We start from the raw sequence: 20,782 nt of genomic DNA on the forward strand, positions 1-20,782 counted from the left end.
TAAACCAGTGATAAAACCGATCCCTTAAAGCAGGGGTAGGGAACTCCGGTCCTCGAGAGCCGTATTCCAGTCGGGTTTTCAGGATTTCCCCAATGAATATGCATGCGATCTATTTGCATGCACTGCTTTCAATGCATATTCATTGAGGAAATCCTGAAAACCCGACTGGAATACGGCTCTCGAGGACCGGAGTTCCCTACCCCTGCTTTAAGGGATCGGTTTTATCACTGGTTTAGGAGAAGCTGTACAGGGTTAGGTTTTTAATATACAGGCTCGAGAATGGATAAATACCCTGAGTTCAAGTTCAATTTATTAATATACCGCAAATTTAAAACCAGGGTTAAAATCTATGCAGTTTACAAACTCGTATAAAAGGAGGATTAAGAAACAAACCAATTCAAAGACAAAAACAACCAACATCAAATAAGAACATGAGGAAAGAACGAGAGGACAATTATGATAAAATCTGAGGTGTGGAAAAGAGAAAAGGATAAAACTTCAGGCTATGGAGTAAAAGGAGACTATCTTGGTTAATAGCTTGTACTTATTAGACCAATAACAATTTATGAGTGATTGGAAGGTATAAACTCTACTGAAATTGGCTACGTCTAGAACGGGGTCTTCCCAAACCTGCCCTGAATCCTCCAATAGCCAGGCAGGTTTTCAGGAAATCCAGATAAAACATGCGCGCAACGGAGATAGTGCATGCCATCTCTCATGAATATTAGTCTTGGATATCCTACAAATCCGACTGCTTGTGGGGTTCCCAGGACAGGTTTGGAAAGCCCCAATCTGAACAGTACATGACCCTACTTTAGAATGACCAAAACCACATCGGACCATGCCCATCGGTGGTGCTCTCACACACACACACATATTAGGGCTGTGACTTGGTGTGCACTGACATCACTGGTCAGAGTCTATCTGTACAGTACTCCCCTGATATTCGCGGGGGTTCCGTTCCAGGAACCCCCGCAAATCTTGATAAACCGTGAATACGGTTTTTCAAGGGGGGAGACTGGAGAGGGCAGCGGGAGAGGCAGGGGAGAGCAGCCGGAGCGCTGGCGAGTGCAGGAAATCACTCGCTGTATGCTCCAACCGCCTCTTCCTACATTAAGTCGGGCCTTACCAATCAGGAGCTGCATGTCAAAACAGCTCCTGATTGGATAAGGCCTGACTTAGTGCAGAAAGAGGCGGTCGGAGCATACAGCGAGTGATTTCCTGCACTCATCGGCACTCCGGCTGCTCTCTCCTGCCTCTCCAGCTCTCCTCACCTTGTTGGCGGTTCGTGGTCGGAAAATACCGTGAATGACTGGGACCGCGAACCGCTGACCACAAACGACCGGGGGAACACTGTACTCTAAACCTGTCAACACAAACAAAATTATTCACCAAAGCAAACTCAGCTGAGTGTGCTGCAAAAAACTTAGAACGGTGGTTCCCAACCCTGTCTTGGAGGACCACAAGGCAGCCATGTTTTCGAGATAGTCCTAATAAATATGCTTGAGAGAGACTGCCATATAATCGAGGTGACAGCAGTGGCATAGTAAGGTGCCACCTGTCCTTCTCTCTGCCCCCTGCTCCTGCCTTGCATCCCTTCCCTTGTACATCTAATGTTCCTGGTACGAGCGGCAACACCAACCTACTGCTCACACCAGCGTGGGCTTTTCCTCCGACATCACTTCCTGGACCTGTGTCTAGGAAACGGCATCAGAGGAAGAGCAGATGCTGGCACGGGCAGAGGTGTGGGGGAAGGGAAGGGGGGGCAGGAGGAGGTAGTTAAGCAGATGAGGGGCAGAGAAGAGGGTGGGGAAGGGGCGCCTCTCACCCTCGCTATGCCACTGGGCGAAAGGCATGCAAATCTTCCCCATGCATATTCATTAGGGCTATCCTGAAAACCCGACTGGCTGGTGGTTCCGCCAGGACAGGGATGGGAACCTCTGACTTAGAACATAATGAAAATCATCAAGATTTCCCTGTCCTCTGCCTGTGGAAAACTTGATGAATTTTTTATTTTTTTTTTTTTAAGGGAAAAGAGAGGGAGATATCCCTCACTTTTGCATTAATTTATCCCACTGAGAAATGTTCACTTGCTCCCCTCACACCCACACTCACCCACTCGCTGATTCTGAGGCGGAACCCGAGGCACCTGTGTCGATGCCTGCCTCATAGTGCTAATATTGGCAGGCATTCGTCTCGGAGCAGACGTCCGTATCACTGGAGCGCCTGTATGGTAGTTCACTGTAACAATATAACAAACAAAAAAAAAAAAAAAACAAAAAAAAAAAAATAACAACACTTTATCATTCTAAGAAGCCACAAAATGAAAATTGACATTTTCACAAAAGAAATTATTTGGACAATTCTTAAAAAAAAAAAAAAAAAGTTCCCCGATGAATTCAGCTTGAAAGGCATCTCGATCAACCCCTTAGAACAATGACAATACTTGGATGCAAAGCCAACAGTTTACCTAGGACAGGACCCAAATAACAAGCTAAAGCTGAATTCTGTTGTCTCAGAGAGGACAAGGCCAAACCTTTATCCAAACCATCAAGACTCCAAAACATTCAAGGACTGATAACTCTCAAGGAGAACTTCTGATGTTTAGAGCACCACACTTTGAAGATTCTCCAGACACAGATGTATGCTAGGGCAATGGATTTCTTTCTAGCACTAAGCACTAATACTACTATTAAAGATTTCTATAGTGCTACCAGACTCACCCAGCACTTGCTGGAGTACCCTCTCAAGAACCAAGCAATAAAACAATACAGAGATGAATCCTTAATCTTCTTGGGCCCCTACCATAACAAGATTTTCCGATACGAGAGCCCTAGGTTGCATATGCAGGGGTTTCGTCAGCCGTAAGCCGGAAGTCATTATGCCATTGTATAGATCCATGGTGAGGCCCCATCTGGAATACTGTGTGCAATTCTGGAGGCCACATTATCGCAAAGATGTGCTGAGATTGGAGTCGGTTCAGAGAATGGCCACCCGGATGGTCTCGGAACTCAAAGATCTCCCGTACGAAGAACGGTTAGACAAACTGCAGCTATACTCGCTCGAGGAGCGCAGAGAGAGGGGGGGACATGATCGAGACGTTCAAGTATATCACAGGCCGCATCAAAGCGGAAGAAGATATCTTCTTTTTCAAGGGACCCACGGCAACAAGAGGGCATCCGTGGAAAATCAGAGGCGGGAAACTACGAGGTGACACCAGGAAATTCTTTTTCACTGAAAGGGTGGTTGATTGTTGGAATAGTCTTCCACTGCAGGTGATTGAGGCCAGCAGCGTGCCTGATTTTAAGGCCAAATGGGATTGACACGTGGGTTCTATTCACTAGGCAAAGGTAGGGGAGGGTCATTAGGGTGGGCAGACTAGATGGGCCGTGGCCCTTATCTGCCGTTTATTTCTATGTTTCTATGTAGATAAATCAGTTCGCTGTCAAAGGCCTACACAGCCAATTGGGGCCCAGCAGAACCATTGGTTCTTCATGTCTCTCCATTTTTTTGAAAGGTCCTGCCCAGCAGAGGTCAGGATGGTCTTTTTGTCACAGCCATGACTAAAAGTAGCCACCTGAGGAAGCTTAAACTGGAAAAGACCCACCAGTTCTTCAAAACAGCAGCTGGTGCATTTAATTTTGCTGAAAATGAAGTCCTCCACAGCCCTGAACATGGGAAATGTCAGCCATTTGGGCATGGCACTCCTTCTATAAGAGGGTTCAACTTCCTCGTGTCCTAATTTCACCCCTCCACCTCAGAACATAAGACAGAAATCATTTATAATGAACTCTTGCAACTATCACGATGGACAATGTGGACTGCCAAGGGAACCTCCCCTTAGTGATTCTCTATCTTGACCACCTGTAAGGGCAGATCCTCTTCAAGGCCCTCAAAATCACATGGGAATTGAGTCTTCCTTCTCCAAGGTGGAATCCCAATACAGCTGTTATCTTTTGGAGCTTTCTGGACCCTCCCACAGAACTTCCTGCTCTGGAATCTGTTTGCTTGCCAACTGCCTCAAACAAAAAGCCTGATACAAACACAGAAACAAAACACCAGTGGAAACCCCACCAGGGAAAGCATCCAGAAGACCTATAGGATCAAGTTTAATTAATTTTAATATGTCGACCATTGACGTGCACCTGGCCAGTTTACAATGCTAAAAATGAAAGGTTAAAATAAATTTTTCTGGGGGAGAATGTGAAAATTAAATAGACAAATTACAAATACGAACATGAGTTTGAGGGGAAAGTTAATAATTACATCATTAAAAACAAATGAATTAAAGGAAAAGGGGAGGGAAGGATAAAACACCAGGAATGGGGATCGCTTCTTTAAAAGTGGTTCGTGTTTATTTTGCAAACTGTTGGAAAGGAAATATTTAGATGCTATGGTATGTGTCTTGGAATAAGAACATTTTTAGTTTAGTCTTGAATTTATCGAGTGAATTTTCGAGGTAGAGTAGAGGTGGCATGGTGTTCTGTGAAACGCAGCTCAATTGGCTCTAGACACAGGGATTCTTTGTGCTGGCAATGGAATCCAAGATGGCTGTGGTTCCTGCTAAAATTGGCACCACTCCCACACACTCAGCTCTGCTTTCCACCATAATCTTGCTGCCAGATGCCGGCTCAGCACCAAACTCCGTGGCCTCCCTCTGCACACAGGCCAATTCAAAACTTGCAAGAGAGTCATTACTCCTGATGCATCAACAGCAAGACACTGAAATCCCTCCTCTCTTCCCTGCAAAGATATATGTGGCAGTAGAGGAGCGGCAACAAGACTGCAACTCCCCCTCCCCCACCCCCCAAGTCTCTGAACCTCACCTTCCCCACATGCTCGGATGGTCTATTTGTGTTATTTCACTTTTTTGTGTTGTTTTACTTTTTCTTTTCTTTTGAATAATTGGACAGGTTACACCGGTTCTAAGTTCCCCCTCCAGGAGTAGGAAAGGGAAACCAAGGTACAATATCACTCTCCTCTAATCTGACAGAATGCCAAGTTGGGTGGGGGGATTAAAGCCTCCCTGTGTGTGGCACCCCTAAAACTAGGAACCCTAGAAGCCTGTCCTCAGTTTTACTGCAGCTTAAGAAGATTTTCCCCCTTCCCCCCCCCCCACACCTCACTTAATACTCAGTTAGACTTAAGTCCAGAGGAAACTTCCTAGAGTCCCCTCCAACACCCTTATCCATGGCCTAGCTCACATAAGCTGAGCTGCACCTGCTGGAGAGTGATAAAAACTGGCTGGGTTGCACAGAATACTTATTGGCTCACTTTGAGGCCAGTGGTTTTCAGTCGCCATCTGCTGGTAAAAATGTATAACCTGCTCATCTGAACTGGTCTGGAGCAATGCTAAGGGTGAGCTTATTAAGTCTACCAACTATAATATGGTAGGAAGGCATTAAAACAGGTGAAATTAACCAGATGAATCTCAGTGAAGGAAAGGAACAAAGATCACCTCTGTGTGTATGTTGGGGGGGGGGGGGAGATGATCTTGCCAATCACCCTCTCCATCCTGATGCCCCCCCCCCTTTGATTCCCTCATTCTATCCTCCCACAGCCATTCCAATTCCCTCACTCTTGCTTCCACCCATCCCTCATTTATTCCAACTCATAATCCTATGCTGGCCTGCAGACTGTTCACACTCTCCAAGGTAGGGAGAACGAGAGAGCACTTTCTAAAGTTGAAATGGGATAGATTACGTACCAACGTAAGGAAGTTCTTCTTCACCCAGAGAGTGGTGGAAAACTGGAACGCTCTTTCCGGAGGCTGTTATAGGGGAAAACACCCTCCAGGGATTTAAGACAAAGTTGGACAAGTTCCTGCTACACTGGAACGTACGCAAGTGAGGCTGGACTCGTTTAGAGCACTGGTCTTTGACCTGGGGGCCGCCGCGTGAGCAGACTGCTGGGCAGGATGAACCACCGGTCTGACCCAGCAGCGGCAATTCTTATGTTCTAATGCTAGCCAAGACAACTAAAGACTGTGGCCTCCCAGGCTGTCTCTTCCTCTTCTGCCACAGCATGCTTTGAACTGTTCAAAAGGGCTGTGGAGCTCAAAGTGCACGACACAGGGCCTGGGTAGCACCCACCACCATCCTCTAACAGATCACACAATTTCACAGGATCGAGTCGGTTCAGCGAACGGCCACCAGGATGGTCTTGGGGCTCAAGGATCTCACGTATGAAGAAAGATTTAAAAAATTGCGGCTGTACTCACTTGAGGAAAGAAGAGAACGGGGAGATATGATTGAAACATCACGGGACGCATCGAGTCAGAAGATGATATCTTCTGGCTCATGGGACCCTCGACCACCAGAGGGCATCCGCTGAAAGTCAGGGGAGGGAAGTTTCATGGCGACTCCAGGAAGTACTTCTTCACCGAAAGAGTAGTGGATCATTGGAACAGACTCCCACTCCAGGTGATAAAGGCCAGCAGCGTGACGGATTTTAAGAGAAAATGGGATACTCACGTGGGATCTTTAAGGGAGTAAATTCAGGGGAGGGGATACTTGGAATGGGCAAATTTGGTGGGCTATAGCCCTTTTCTGCTGCCTTTTTCTATGCTTCTAATCAGTATTTTGGCAGAGGGGGGGTTATATGGGAAATGGGTGTGACTGATCTAGCATATTTGAACTCAAATCTCGCTTTATTGCCACTTATGAACGAACCCAAGGGGGTCCTTTTATTAAGGTGCTAATGTTAAGGCACCCAATATATTCTATGGGTACCCTAGCATTTAGCGTGCACTAAATCGGTTAGTGCACCTTAGTAAAATGACCCCTAAGTCTATTAAGTTTTTAAATTTTTAATTACTGGTCATATTTTATTTTCTTTAAGTATTTAGTACCTTTTTCTAATCTGAGTTACATTCAGGTATAAATTAAATTATAGTTTAATTTACTGTCTGCCTTTAGGTTACTATATATACTTAAATTTAAAAGAATTTTTAATGTTACAAAACAAAACAAACAAAAAAAAAACACCCCACATTACAAAAATTGATGTGTCCGTTTATAGTCATACCTTTACCCTGTCCCATGGTGCCTCATATTTCTCTCCTTCCCTTTCATATTGTCCAGCATTTCTCCCCTTACCCCCTCTCTCCCAGGTCAGTTAATGCAAACACAGAAACCATTGTGGTTGGCTGGTGTGGGGCCTTTAGCACCTGCGCGTGTTCAAGGCCTGTTAGCTCCTACCCTCTTGTTTCGGAGGGGCCAGGAGCCAGCAGGCCTTAATCAAGTGCAGATACTCAAGGCACAACATGGGCCAACCACAATGCTTTTTGGGTTGGCACCAGCCGACCTGGGAGAGGGAGGTAATGGAAGAAATGTTGGACACCACTGGGGGGGAGGGAAAGAAATGTGGGACTACATGAGAGACGGGGAAGGTTTGAATCCTTGGTTTATTTTCAAGCTAAGTTTCCCCCCTTTTTAGAGAGAAAAATGTTATCTTGGCTTATATTCAGATGGGTTTATATTTGAGTACTTAGAATATTTGTTTCTATAAATCTCTGAATGGCAGTGCATACATTTAAAAAAATAAAATTATTCTTTGGTTTGTTACATTTTATTACAGAATAATTTCAAGGACTAATTATCAATATTAAGGCATAATCTGAGACAAGCTCATTTGTTTAAATTAGCTGTGGTCTATAATAGTCAATCTGTGCCTACTTACACTGAGGCCTGGATGGGTGCGTGGTCCACCGAGGTGCTGGACGGAGAGGAGCAATAGGATTAGGAGTGTAGAAAGTTCTACTTTGTGGCTTCAAAAAAGAAAAAAAAAACATCTGCATTACTTTTCAGAAATTAAAAAAACCCTAAAAATAAACTTTTGTAAGGTTTTTTTTTTAGCTGGCATGAAGAAATTCGAGAAGGTGGGTAGAAACACACAGCATGGATAAATCCAGGCAGAAATGGCTCCAGCTTTGATGAAATTCAACCCTGTTGCTCTGGGGCAGGGGTAGGGAACTCCGGTCCTCGAGAGCCGTATTCCAGTCAGGTTTTCAGGATTTTCCCCAATGAATATGCACTGAACACAGTGCATGCAAATAGATCTCATGCATATTCATTGGGAAAATCCTGAAAACCTGACTGGCATACGGCTCTCGAGGACCGGAGTTCCCTACCCCCTGCTCTGGGGGCTTGGTATTTAGTTTCATTTAAGCAGATATCAATATCCCACTTTTATCTCAAAGTGTTTGCGTTACAACAAAACTTGTAACCCACGTTGAATCCTTTGGGTAAAAGCTCATCAAACGGCTTATTAGAAAAGTAATAAAAACATCCAAAACAAAAACACTATAAAAATTATAAGAATACATATAAAAATAGAAACCGGTTACTGTTTACATGGCGCTCTGTTAGCAGAGTGACAGGAGGAAAAGCATCAAGGGAGCCTCTGTACCCCCAAAAAGTTCCCCGTGCAAGTCTCACCTTCACTCACACCATACCTCCAAGATGGGCGCGCAAGAGTAAAATTCACCATTGATGTGGTTTACCACTCTGGGCTCTTTTTTACCAAGCCGCGTTAGGGCTTTAACGCACGGAATAGCGCATGCTACGCTGCCGTGCACGCTAGACCTTAACACTAGCATGGAGCTGGCGTTCGGTCTAGAAGCGTAGCGTGCGGTCATTTCCTGCGTGCGCTACAAACGCTTGCGCACCTTAGCAAAAGGAGCCTTCCGTTTAAAAAAAAACACAAAAAGGTTGCATGCAGATTTTTTTTTGTTTTGTTTTTTGGGGGAGGGTTGGAGGTATGAAAGCAGTGTCCATCACAGACTTTAAAAAAAAAAAAAAAAAAAAAAAAGTTGTCCAAAAGCCTACCTGTGGAACAGCAGGCAAAAAGTATCCCGAGGGCTGCTGGAACGACCCAAGAAGAGGAGCAGGCAATGCTCTCATAGTGGCGAGCCTCTGCATATACTGATTGGTCAAAATTGCCTTCCTTTCTTCTTTTCGCTGAGCAAGAGCGACATAGAGCGGCTTTGTGCTCACTATTCGTCCGTTCATTTCAGTGACGGCCTTTGTAGCCTCTTCTGGGGAGGAAAAACACACAAAGCCAAACCCTTTGCTGTGTCCACTTTCTGTCATCACCTAAAATTAAATTGAAACAATACGAGTGTGGAGCATGCAAGGGAAAAGCAGCCAGCCCCTGAACCCTAAAAAAAAGTCAGCAACACCAGCAAAAGCTCACCCCGAAGACAACTAATCCCAAATGGTGGCCCAGGTCAAAGAAACCCTTTCATTTTATAAAGCCATCTTATGGAAGGATACTAAAACACATACAGAGGCTGGTGTCACCTTGTAGATTTAACAAATTCCTTAGGGGGGGGGGACCAGCCACGTCATTTTAATTTATTATAAAACATGGAGAGTCCATTTTACTGTGACGTTCCAAGGTTGGTTCCAGAAGTGCATAGCAAACATACAATATAAAATACAAAATTTATTAAATCAACACGCTGCTCCTTGTGACCCTGGGCAAGTCACTTAATCCCCCCATTGCCCCAGGTACATTAGATAGATTGTGAGCCCACCAGGACAGACAGGGAAAAATGCTTGAGTGCCTGAATAAATTCATGTAAACCATTCTGAGCTCCCCTGGACGAACAGTATAGAAAATTGAATAAAAAATAGTGTGAAAAGCTTCAGGCTCTGAGAGCTGGTGTTGTGATGTCATAATGCCTCATTCCACCAGTGCCTAAGAGCCAACCTCAGCAGTGATGTCACAAAGGCTTCATTGCCCTGTACTTGGCTCACTTCTACTACATTTTGATTTCTAGAGTGGCGCAGTGGTTAAAGCTCCAGCCTCAGCACCCTGGGGTTGGGGGTTCAAACCCACGCTGCTCCTTGTGACCCTGGGCAAGTCACTTAATCCCCCCATTGCCCCAGGTACATTAGATAGATTGTGAGCCCTCCAGGGACAGACAGGGGAAAATGTTTGAGAGCCTGAATCAATTCATGTAAACTGTTCCAAGCTCCCCTGGGAGAATGGTATAGAAAACTGAATAAATAAATAGTGTGAAAAGTTTCAGCCTCTGATAACCAGAGCTGGTATTGTGACATCATAATGCCTCATTCCACCAATAAGAGCCAAGCTCGTCAGTGATGTCACAATGGCTTGATTGTCCTATTCTTGGCTCACTTTTACTACATTTTGATTTCTAGAGTGGTGCAATAGTTAAAGCTCTTTGTGACCCTGGGCAAGTCACTTAATCCCCCCATTGCCCCAGGTACATTAGATAGATTGTGAGCCCACCAGAGCAGATAGAGAAAAATGCTTGAGAACCTGAATAAATTCATATAAACAGTTCTGAGCTCCCCTGGGAGAAAGGTATAGAAAATTGAATAAATAAATTTATGGCTCCTTTTATCAAGTAGCGGCAGAGCATTTTTACCACAGGCTGGCGAGGTCAATGCTCCAACGCGCGTATGAATTAAATGAGCGCCGGAGCTTTTATCTTGCTGGCCAGTGGTAAAATGCTCCGACCGCTGCTCGATGAAAAAGAGCCCTTACGGTGTAAATAATTAAACAAGAACAGCCGAGTTAATGCAGCCAATAAGGAATAACCACATTTTAATGGGGGTGCCAACCCCCCCCCCCCCCAAAAAAAAAAAAAAAAGCCACACTGTCCACAAAAGGACTCTTGGTGGAATTCTGTGCATGCAAAATAGCAGTTGAGTCCAAGCTGGCCTAGGACGACGAAATGACATGCTGTCAGTGGTATAACGAGGGTGGCGCCCCCCCCACTCACACGCACCTCCACACACTCCTTCCCCGCTGCCACTTCCCTTCCCCCATACCTCTGTAACGTGCGTGGTGCTCTCAGTAACCCCCAAGCTACTGTCACACCAACATTGGCGCTTCCGCTGCCATCAACTCCTAGGCATGTGTTCAGGAAGTGACATCAGAGGAAGAGCCGGCACTGTTCGGATGTTCACTGCTTGCGCCATAAACATTGCAGAGGTACGGGGGAAGGGAAGCTGCATGCACGTGCAGCAGTGGGGAGGGGGCAGCCAACGGGTATCTGTGACCTCACCAAGACAATGCCTGGGTTGCAAAGCCACCCCCCCCCCTTTTACAACACCACTGCATGCTGTGTAGCGGTTCACTCTCTCGTCTACTAAGAACATAAGAAGTTGCCTCCACTGGGTCAGACCAGAGGTCCATCGCGCCCAGCGGTCCGCTCCCGCGGCGGCCCATCAGCCCTATGACCTGTGAAGTGGTCCCTGACTATTCCTATAACCTACCTCTACTTCTATCTGTACCCCTCAATCCCCTTATCCTTAAGGAATCTATCTAAACCTTCCTTGAACCCCTGTACTGTGCTCTGGCTTATCACAACCTCTGGAAGTGCGTTCCATGTGTCCACCACCCTCTGGGTAAAAAAGAACTTCCTAGCATTTGTTCTAAACCTGTCCCCTTTCAATTTCTCCGAGTGCCCCCTTGTACTTCCCCACAGTCTGAAGAATCTGTCCCTGTCTACCTTCTCTATCCCCTTCAGGATTTTGAAGGTTTCTATCATGTGCAGAATTGTGTGTGTCCTGAGGGGAGTAAATGGCCATTGTATGCACTTCTTTGAGCAAGGGATTTCACAACTGGGGACCTTTGGCCTGAATAATTTTGTTTCCAGTTTCTTGCAAATGAAATTGCTCGGCAGCCAGCAGGACTAACTGGGCTCCACCTGCTGAATGCAACTGAAGATATGGAACATACAGAAATACAAATGAGATCAAAATAATCCCGTGCCAGACCATGACCAATCTTTAAGCTGAAACAGGATTTGTACCCACATAGGAACCACTACAGTCATATCAATGAGGGTGTTGCCCTGTCCCACTCACACCCATGTTTATATTTCCCATGATCTTGGTCTAATTTCATTTACCCCTTCCCCCCCCAAAAAAAAACCCAACAACAATTCCCCCTACTGCACTTTTAAATCAGAGTATTATTTAAGCAAAAATCCATTTACTGGAATACTCATGTGGGGGGGGGGGGGAATAAATTGGATCCTCAGGCCCTAATCCACTATATAAAAAAATGTTTAATATCTAAAAACTGACTTTATATGATCCCATTATTCATAACTTTTTCTGAGGATTCCCATTAGCCAAAATAGCTTTGAACCCTGGCCATTCCAGAGTCAATGTATAAAAAGAACACATTTTTTAAAAAACTAAGCTGAAAATGCAGGCATGGAGGAGGAGTGGCCTAGAGGTTAGAACCTCTGCCTCGGCACCCTGAGGTTGTGGGTTCAATCCCCACACTGCTCCCTGTGACCTTGGGTAGTTAGATTGTGAGCCTACCGGGACAGACAGGGAGAAATACTTAGAGCACCTGAATGTAAACCATGTCAAACATAGTAACATACATAGTAACATAGTGGATGACGGCAGATAAAGACCCGAATGGTCCATCCAGTCTGCCCAACTCGATTCAACTTAAATTTTTTTCTTCTTAGCTATTTCTGGGCAAGAATCCAAAGCTTTACCCAGTACTGTGCTTGGGTTCCTACTACCGAAATCTCCGTTAAAACCTACTCCAGCCCATCTACACCCTCCCAGCCATTGAAGCCCTCCCCAGCCCATCCTCCACCAAATGGCCATATACAGACACAGACCGTGCAAGTTTGCCCAGTACTGGCCTTAGTTCAATCTTTAATATTATTTTCTGATTCTAGATCCTCTGTGTTCATCCCACGCTTCTTTGAACTCAGTCACAGTTTTCTCTCCACCACCTCTCTTGGGAACGCATTCCAGGCATCCACCACCCTCTCTGAGCGGTATATAAGAAATATCAATATATAACTAGAACTAATTAAATTTAACAGTTTGTAGTTGAATGTTGACCCATTCTCCATCAGATTCTGTTGTTCTCACACAGACGGCCTTGTTAGATCTCTCTCACCTTTGCACTTGTAATGGTACCATAAGGAGAAAATTCCCGTCTCAGTTTGTCATCGTCTATACCATCATCCAAATTTTTCACATACAGGTTTACACCCTGCAAATAGATAAGTTGGCCTTAAAATCGGTAATTCAAACAGTTTGTTGATCCTACACTTACTTTAAGTCAAGGTTGGGCTGAGCGCCAAGCCTCGGGTAGAGGTCAGTTTGTTGTTTAAATAATCCTAATGAGCGTCTGGTTTGTGTTAACAAGGAAGTTGTGGCATTTGTCATCTTTTATGTGTGTCAGTGCATTGTTTAATACTCTGTTTGGTTGACCATTTTCAAGTCCATTAGATCCGCCTCTGTATTACAGTCTATTTTCTTCTTGTTACATAGAGCTATTTGGACTCCTATTTTATCGAACAAGATTGACCCTTCCAATTCCTCTTCCTGCTGGTCTTGTAACCTATCTGCCAGTACACTGAAACACTTATTGTTTTCTTGCAAGCATTTAGTGCTCTATTGGGACAGAGTTTGGTGTACGATAGAGGACATTTTATCACTTTCTGAACCCTTTACCTTTAAGATACTTATATTGATATCACAGGGTCTTTCAGTGGCTATAGACAAATACAAAGCACGATTGTTGACCATTATGCTGTCTTTAGCGATCCAAAATGTATTGTTTTGCTGGAAAGATTTAACCAAAATTGAATACTATGCTTGGTGGAATAATCTATGTTTGTTTAGTAAGTATGAAAAAGTGTGGGCAGAGAAAACTAGAGCCCTTGGCAAATATGATGTCATTTGGTCTCCGTTGACTAGATATTGTACTGCTGAATGAACGCTTGCTATGTTTTTGATATATGACTCATTCAGGTATTGTTTGTAGTTTGTACCATATATATATATGTGTAGTTTCTTTGTACACTGCTGAACTGAAGTTATGTAATTGTACACCTTGTAATATGTTGTCTTTTTCTTAACTGTACTAAAATTGCAATAAAAATTTTGAACAAAAAAAATACTTTCTCTCATTTTTATATGGATTTTTTTGTTGTTAAATTAACTGTTTTGATATTGCTATTGGAAAAGCAGCATAACAAATACCACAAAATAAATTCCCTGCAAAGAGCACTGTTCCACCTCATCAACTCAGATTTACCCAATTTTTATACCGAATACACAAAACTTTTCCAAGGTCAACTGGCGACTAGTAGAGCAGACTTCAACTAAACTCCTCAGGGCTTCTCTTGCCTTGTGCATCTTGCAAATTATTCCTAGCCACTGGCAATCTCCTTCACGCTCCCCCATCTCAAGCTTCTCCTCTCGTCTTTTAAACAGATAAGACTGGTTCACCAGAAGACACAGAAGAATAAATCCCAAGAGATTCTCCTTTGAGGGGGGGGAGATGTATAGTTTTGCGGCAATAATTTCTACCTGGTATTTGCTTATTCTCTCCTGTTTCAATTGATCAAACTTGCGCTTCAGCTCACTCTGGCGTTCTATTTTCTTCTGTGCTCGGCCAACGTAGACCACTCGACCGTTTATTTCTTTGCCGTTCATATCCGCTACAGCCTGTGCGAAAATGAGTGGATAACATTGGGTTCATAATAATTTTTTTTTTTTTTTTTTCCTGTTCATTAATTTTTATTGAATATTATAAGAAATTTACAGAAAGCAGTTCAAACACACAAAATCTGAATAAGACACAATGGTGTAGAAAAAGTCTATATCTACAATCATTTACATACAACCAGATTAATAAAAAGAATCCAGGGTATGTGTAACGGCTAATAAAAGATATATGAAAGGCAGAAAAGCAGGGAGAGTGAAATAAGAGAGAGGGAAAGAAAGAGGGAGAGAAAGAAAAAGAGAGAGCTAGATAGATAGATAGAGAAGGAGAAGTGTCTACTGGTTAGAATGAACATATGAATCTAAGAATGACCAAGGTGATTTATTTCGCACCATGTTTGTGGAGAGTCGAGAAATCATGTTCTTCTCATATGCATAAGATTCAAATTTGTGATACATGCTCAGAGAGTTCCACCAAAAGGTGTAGTCAAGTAGCGAGGATGATTTCCAATTTTTTAGAATATGCATAAGAGCTGTTACAAACATGGCATCAATGAGTTTAGGTGGGCAGTTTGTTTGTGCGAAGCAAGGGTGTTGAGAACGAAGAATTACAATGTCCATGGAAATCTCTTCTGAACACTTAGTAATAGATTTTATAGTGTCCCAAATACGAATCCAGAAGGAGTGAACTATAGTGCAATGAAAAAGCATGTGATCAAGAGTTCCAGACTCTTTCAAACAATTCCAGCAGGTGGGTTCATAATTCTTATGGTGTGTTCTAAATACAATGTCATCTCATTGTCACAGAATCACTCCACTGGGCCTTACAATGAACTCAAGATTAAAAATGCTTAATGAAAATTCACATGCTCTTCCTCAAGATACTACTTTGCCATAACTGTCAGAAATACCTTAAAAACACCACAACTATCCTTCCCTTCCCCACCCCCATGAGCAAGATCAACATCCCCCCTTCCCCAAGCCTTCTCAATCACTTTAACAGCACCCTCCCCCATCTCCTAAACTAAATTTTCATGCACTGTTTTCCCTCTATTGCTTGTTCAAGTCTCTGCCCCTTCAGGTTCCTTGAAGAGCAGAGGTCCCCCAAATCCAGGCCTCAAGATACACAAGTTCCACAAAAAAGTTAATCACGAGAGCAATTATAATGTTGATATATTAATATTGGTCAAATCATTAATATAGAAATTATTAATTAAGTGAAGGAAAAGATCTCAGAGTTGCCACTCCTAGGATCATAATGGTATCATCCAATATGGAATAGTGGCGTGGATATCTTTCATAGATCATAAAAACCTTCACTCATATTATATAATGATTTGACTAATTACATCAACGTGATAATTAGAGCTAAAACTCTCTACATCTTATTTAATAAAAAAGTACTTAAATAAAAACTATAAATAAAGTGACAAGCGCAATCCACAAATTAAAGTGACTAATGCATTGATTAGATATATAGACTTTAAAGTGGCTGGTGCTATGTCTGGCCTATTAAAGCGACTAATGCTCTAATGAACCTAATTAAGCCGATTTTTCTATCTTTGAAAGATAAGTGCCATTTTTGGCTTATACTGTCTAGCTGACTTATCACATCAGCTTTTGGAATGATATATGCCTCTACAGTTTTGGTTAGCTATTCTAGCAGCCTTCTTTCTGATAAACTGTATTTTTTGCCAAAGCTTAAACTATTTTCATTACCTTTGATTTGACCTAAGAATTTTGTCAGTTATAATAACAGCTTAATTCTCAGCTAGTGAAATTATTAAGCTTTTTTAAGGTGTTTATTAGTACACCTTAAATGAATGAGCTTTTCGCTTTTTTGTTTATCAGTATGGTTATGTTAGCTTTTTGCACTAGTCACTTTTCCAACTGTAGAGTTTACAATTAGGAAAGTATTTAAGCCAATATTAGCCTTTTTTTCCCCACAGTTTGTAGCACAAAGCATTAGTCACCTTAATTAGGTTCATTAGAGCATTAGTCACTTTAATAGGCCAGACATAGCACCAGCCACTTTAAAGTCTATATATCTAATCAATGCATTAGTCACTTTAATTTGTGGATTGCGCTTGTCACTTTATTTATAGTTTTTATTTAAGTACTTTTTTATTAAATAAGATGTAGAGAGTTTTAGCTCTAATGATCACGTTGATGTAATTAGTCAAATCATTATATAATATGAGTGAAGGTTTTTATGATCTATGAAAGATATCCACGCCACTATTCCATATTGGATGATATCATTATGATCCTAGGAGTGGCAACTCTGAGATCTTTTCCTTCACTTAATTAATAATTTCTATATTAATGATTTGATCAATATTAATATATCAACATTATAATTGCTCTCTTGATTAACTTTTTTGTGGAACTTATGATTACTAGTTAATCTTTATCCTTTTTGAATTACCTCAAGATACACAACCCAGCCTGATTTTCCATAATTAATATGATGTAAGATGATGTAAGAACCCTAACCCTAACCCTGTCCTGGAGGACCACCAGGCCAATCGAGTTTTCAGGATAGACCTAATGAATATGCATGGAGAAGATTTGCATGCCTCTCACTTCTATTATATGCAAATCTCTCTCATGCATATTCATTAGGGCTAGCCTGAAAACCCGATTGTCCTGGTGGTCCTCCAGGACAGGGTTGGGAACCACTGATGTAAGAGATCCATTTGTGTTCACTGCTTCCCACTGCATTCAAATATCTCATATACCTATTCATTGTAGAAATCCTGAAGACCAGACTAGATTGTGGACCTTGAGGACTGGATTTAGTTAATCTTTTGATCCCATATAGACCAACTAGAAATTTACGTTCCACTAATGGTCCCCAATAATCCTTACATTCAGTCCACTTAGTGAGATTAACCTCTACACGTAATTCTGCCTTTTTTGCTTCTGAACCTTATCTATGGAATTAATTGTCATTAGAATTACGCAGTGAACTCCCATATATTAAATTTAGAAGTCAGTTTAAAAAAAAGAAAAATACCAACGTATGTTTTTGGATTAGCATACTCTTCAATCAGGGGATATTTAGGGCTCCTTTTATGAAGCCGCGTTAGCAATTTAACGCGTGTAATTAATAACGCACGTTAAGTTGCCGGCTGCGCTAGTCGCTCCGCCTCCTTCTGAGCAGGTGGTAGTTTTTCTGCTAGCGCGGGGGATAGCGCACGGTAAAAATGTGCGTGCGATAAAGTCGCTAATGCGACTTCGTAAAAGGAGCCCTTAGTATCATATTGGTACAAATGTTAGGGGAAGAGATTTGCAGATGCTGTTTTTTATAATTGTATTTTAAGCTTTTATAATCTTTTGTCTATTTTTTTATTTTAATAAAAATTTACTTTGTAATTTATTGGTTTTCTTTGTATTTTACTTTTCTATTGATTATGAAGTCTTTTTTTTTTTTTTAATTTCTATACCGTTTTATTCCAAAACGATATCCAATAAAGCACAGTTACTTACCGTAACAGTTGTTATCCAGAGACAGCAGGTAGCTATTCTCACAAGTGGGTGACGTGATCCAATGGAGCCCCGATGCGGACGCCTCACAAGCAGTCTTGCTTGAAGAAACTCGAAGTTTCGAGTCGCCCGCACCGCGCATACGCAATCTCCTCAGTTCAGATAGCTAGCAGAGAAGCCAACCCAGGGGAGGTGGGTGGGACGTGAGAATAGCTGCCTGCTGTCCCTGGATAACAACTGTTACGGTAAGTAACTGTGCTTTATCCCAGGACAAGAAGGCAGGTATTCTCACTAATGGGTGACCTCCAAGCTAACCAGAATGGGATGGTGGGAACGTTGGCAACTTAGGAGAATAAATTTTGCAATACTGTTTGGCCAAACTGTCCATCCCGTCTGGAGAAAGCATCCAGACAATAGTGAGAAGTGAAGGTATGAATCGAGGACCAAGTAGCAGCCCTACAAATTTCCTCCAGAGGCGTAGATCTGAGGAAAGCTACAGAAGCTGCCATTGCTCTGACCTTATGGGCTGTGACTTTACTGTGAAGGGGTAAGCCAGCCTGGGCATAGCAGAAAGATATACAAGCCGCCATCCAGTTGGAGATGGTACGCTTAGAGATAGGACGTCCCAACTTGTTCTGATCAAAGGAGATGAAAAGTTGAGGAGCAGTTCTGTGCGGTTTGGTGCGTTCCAGATAGAAAGCCAAAGCTCGCTTACAGTCCAGAGTATGAAGAGCTGATTCTCCAGGATGAGAATGAGGCTTTGGAAAAAACACTGGAAGAACAATGGATTGATTGAGATGAAATTCCGAGACAACTTTAGGAAGGAATTTTGGATGAGTGCGAAGAACCACCTTGTCATGACGGAACACTGTAAAAGGTGGATCCGCAACCAATGCTTGAAGCTCACTAAGTCGACGAGTAGAAGTGAGATCAATGAGAAACACAACTTTCCAAGTGAGATACTTCAGATGAGCCTTGTCAATAGGTTCAAATGGAGGTTTCATAAGCTGAGAAAGAACAATATTGAGGTCCCAAACCACTGGAGACATGGAAAAGTCCTTTCATGAATCTGGAAACCACAGGATGAACAGAGAGAAACTTCCCTTGAAGCGGTTGATGGAAAGCAGCAATTGCACAAAGATGGACTCGTATCAATGTAGACTTGAGGCCAGAATGAGAAAGGTGCAAAAGATAGTCCAAAACTGAAGATTAAGGAGGAATGTTGAAGCTCCTGATGATGAGAAAAACACCAAGTAGAAAATCTAGTCCATTTTTGGGTATAGCATTGTCTAGTAGTAGGCTTCCGTGAAGCTTCCAAAACATCCCTCACAGCTTGCGATAACTGGAGCAATCAGAATCATGGTGGCATGGTCGGACTTCAGCTTGACTAGAGTCTTTTGAATGAGAGGAACTGGAGGAAATGCATATAGAAAGAGATTCATCCAGTCCAGAAGAAAAGCATCCGCCTCGAGGCGATGAGGAGTGTAGATCCTGGAGCAGAACTGAGGCAGTTTGAAGTTGTGGGGGGCTGCAAAGAGGTCTATCTGAGGTGTTCCCCACAGAGAGAAAATGTGATGAAGGGGCGTGGAATGGAGAGTCCATTCGTGAGGCTGCAGAAGACGACTCAAGTTGTCCGCTAAGGCATTGTCCGCCCCCTGAAAGTAGACAGCTTTGAGGAAGGTGTTGTGGCGAATCGCCCAATCCCAAACTTTCAGAGCTTCCTGACAGAGGGAGGCCGAACCCGTGCCTCCCTGCTTGTTGACATAATACATGGCGACTTGGTTGTCCGTGCGAATGAGGACTACACTGTCGTGAAGCAGATGTTGAAAAGCATTGAGAGCACTGAAAATCGCTCTGAGTTCCAGGAGAATGATGTGGCACTGGCGGTTTGCACTGGTCCAATAGCCTTGGGTGCGGAGACCATCCAGATGAGCCCCCCAAGGGTAAGTCGAAGAGTCAGTCATGAGAACCTTCTGATGGGGGGGGGCTTGTGAAACAGTAAGCCTCTGGATAGATTGGAAGAGAGCATCCACCAGCGAAGAGACTGTGTCAGAGAAGGAGTGACCTGGATGTGTCGAGTCAGAGGGTCGGAAACCTGCGTCCATTGAGATGCCAGGGTCCACTGAAGAATTCTGAGGTGAAGTCTGGCAAAAGGAGTCACGTGTACTGTAGAGGCCATGTGGCCCAGAAGAACCATCATGTGTCTCGCCGAGATGGACGGGCGAGAGGACACTGAATGACAAAGACGGAGAAGAGCTTCCAGACGTTGTGGAGGGAGGAGCGCTCTGAGTTGGATAGTATCCAGAACAGTTCCGATGAAGGGAAGAGTCTGGGAAGGTTGCAGATGTGATTTTGGAAAGTTGATCTCGAACCCCAGACTATGCAGGAACCAGATAGTGTGCTGAGTCGCCAGGATGACTCCCTGAGACATGGAATCCTTTATGAGCCAGTCGTCCAGGTAGGGAAACACCTGAAGACCATGGTTCCTGAGCGCTGCGGCCACCACAACCAGACACTTGTTGAAGACTCTGGGTGAAGATGCCAGGCCGAAAGGGAGCACTCGGTATTGAAGATGAAGATGTCCCACCCGAAATCTGAGGTATTGACGGGAGGCCGGATGAATGGGAATGTGAGTGTAGGCCTCCTTGAGATCCAGAGAGCATGACCAGTCGTTCTGCTCGAGGAGGGGATACAGAGATGCCAGGGTCAGCATGCAAAACTTTTCTTTGACCAGATATTTGTTGAGCACTCAGATCCAAAATAGGATACAGATCGCCCGTCTTCTTCGGAACAAGGAAGTACCTGGAGTAAAAACCCTTGTTCTG

The 20,782-nt window shown here is 43.4% G+C and overlaps 1 protein-coding gene across 3 annotated transcripts in view; it reads right to left on the reverse strand.

The window, feature by feature from the left end:
- PABPC1L (poly(A) binding protein cytoplasmic 1 like) overlaps window positions 1-20,782 on the reverse strand; it is a 65,278-nt gene that overhangs the window by 16,983 nt on the left and 27,513 nt on the right. For all 3 annotated transcript variants that reach the window (XM_033964022.1, XM_033964021.1, XM_033964020.1), the window contains 5 exons: window positions 14,334-14,471; window positions 12,913-13,008; window positions 8,829-9,095; window positions 7,681-7,768; window positions 2,116-2,241 (listed from right to left, as the gene is read on the reverse strand). In XM_033964022.1, coding sequence (XP_033819913.1) covers window positions 2,116-2,241; window positions 7,681-7,768; window positions 8,829-9,095; window positions 12,913-13,008; window positions 14,334-14,471 — 715 coding nt within the window. The remainder of the gene's footprint in view (window positions 1-2,115; window positions 2,242-7,680; window positions 7,769-8,828; window positions 9,096-12,912; window positions 13,009-14,333; window positions 14,472-20,782) is intronic.

Source organism: Geotrypetes seraphini, chromosome 11 (assembly GCF_902459505.1).
Source record: "Geotrypetes seraphini chromosome 11, aGeoSer1.1, whole genome shotgun sequence".
Classification (NCBI taxonomy): domain Eukaryota; kingdom Metazoa; phylum Chordata; class Amphibia; order Gymnophiona; family Dermophiidae; genus Geotrypetes; species Geotrypetes seraphini.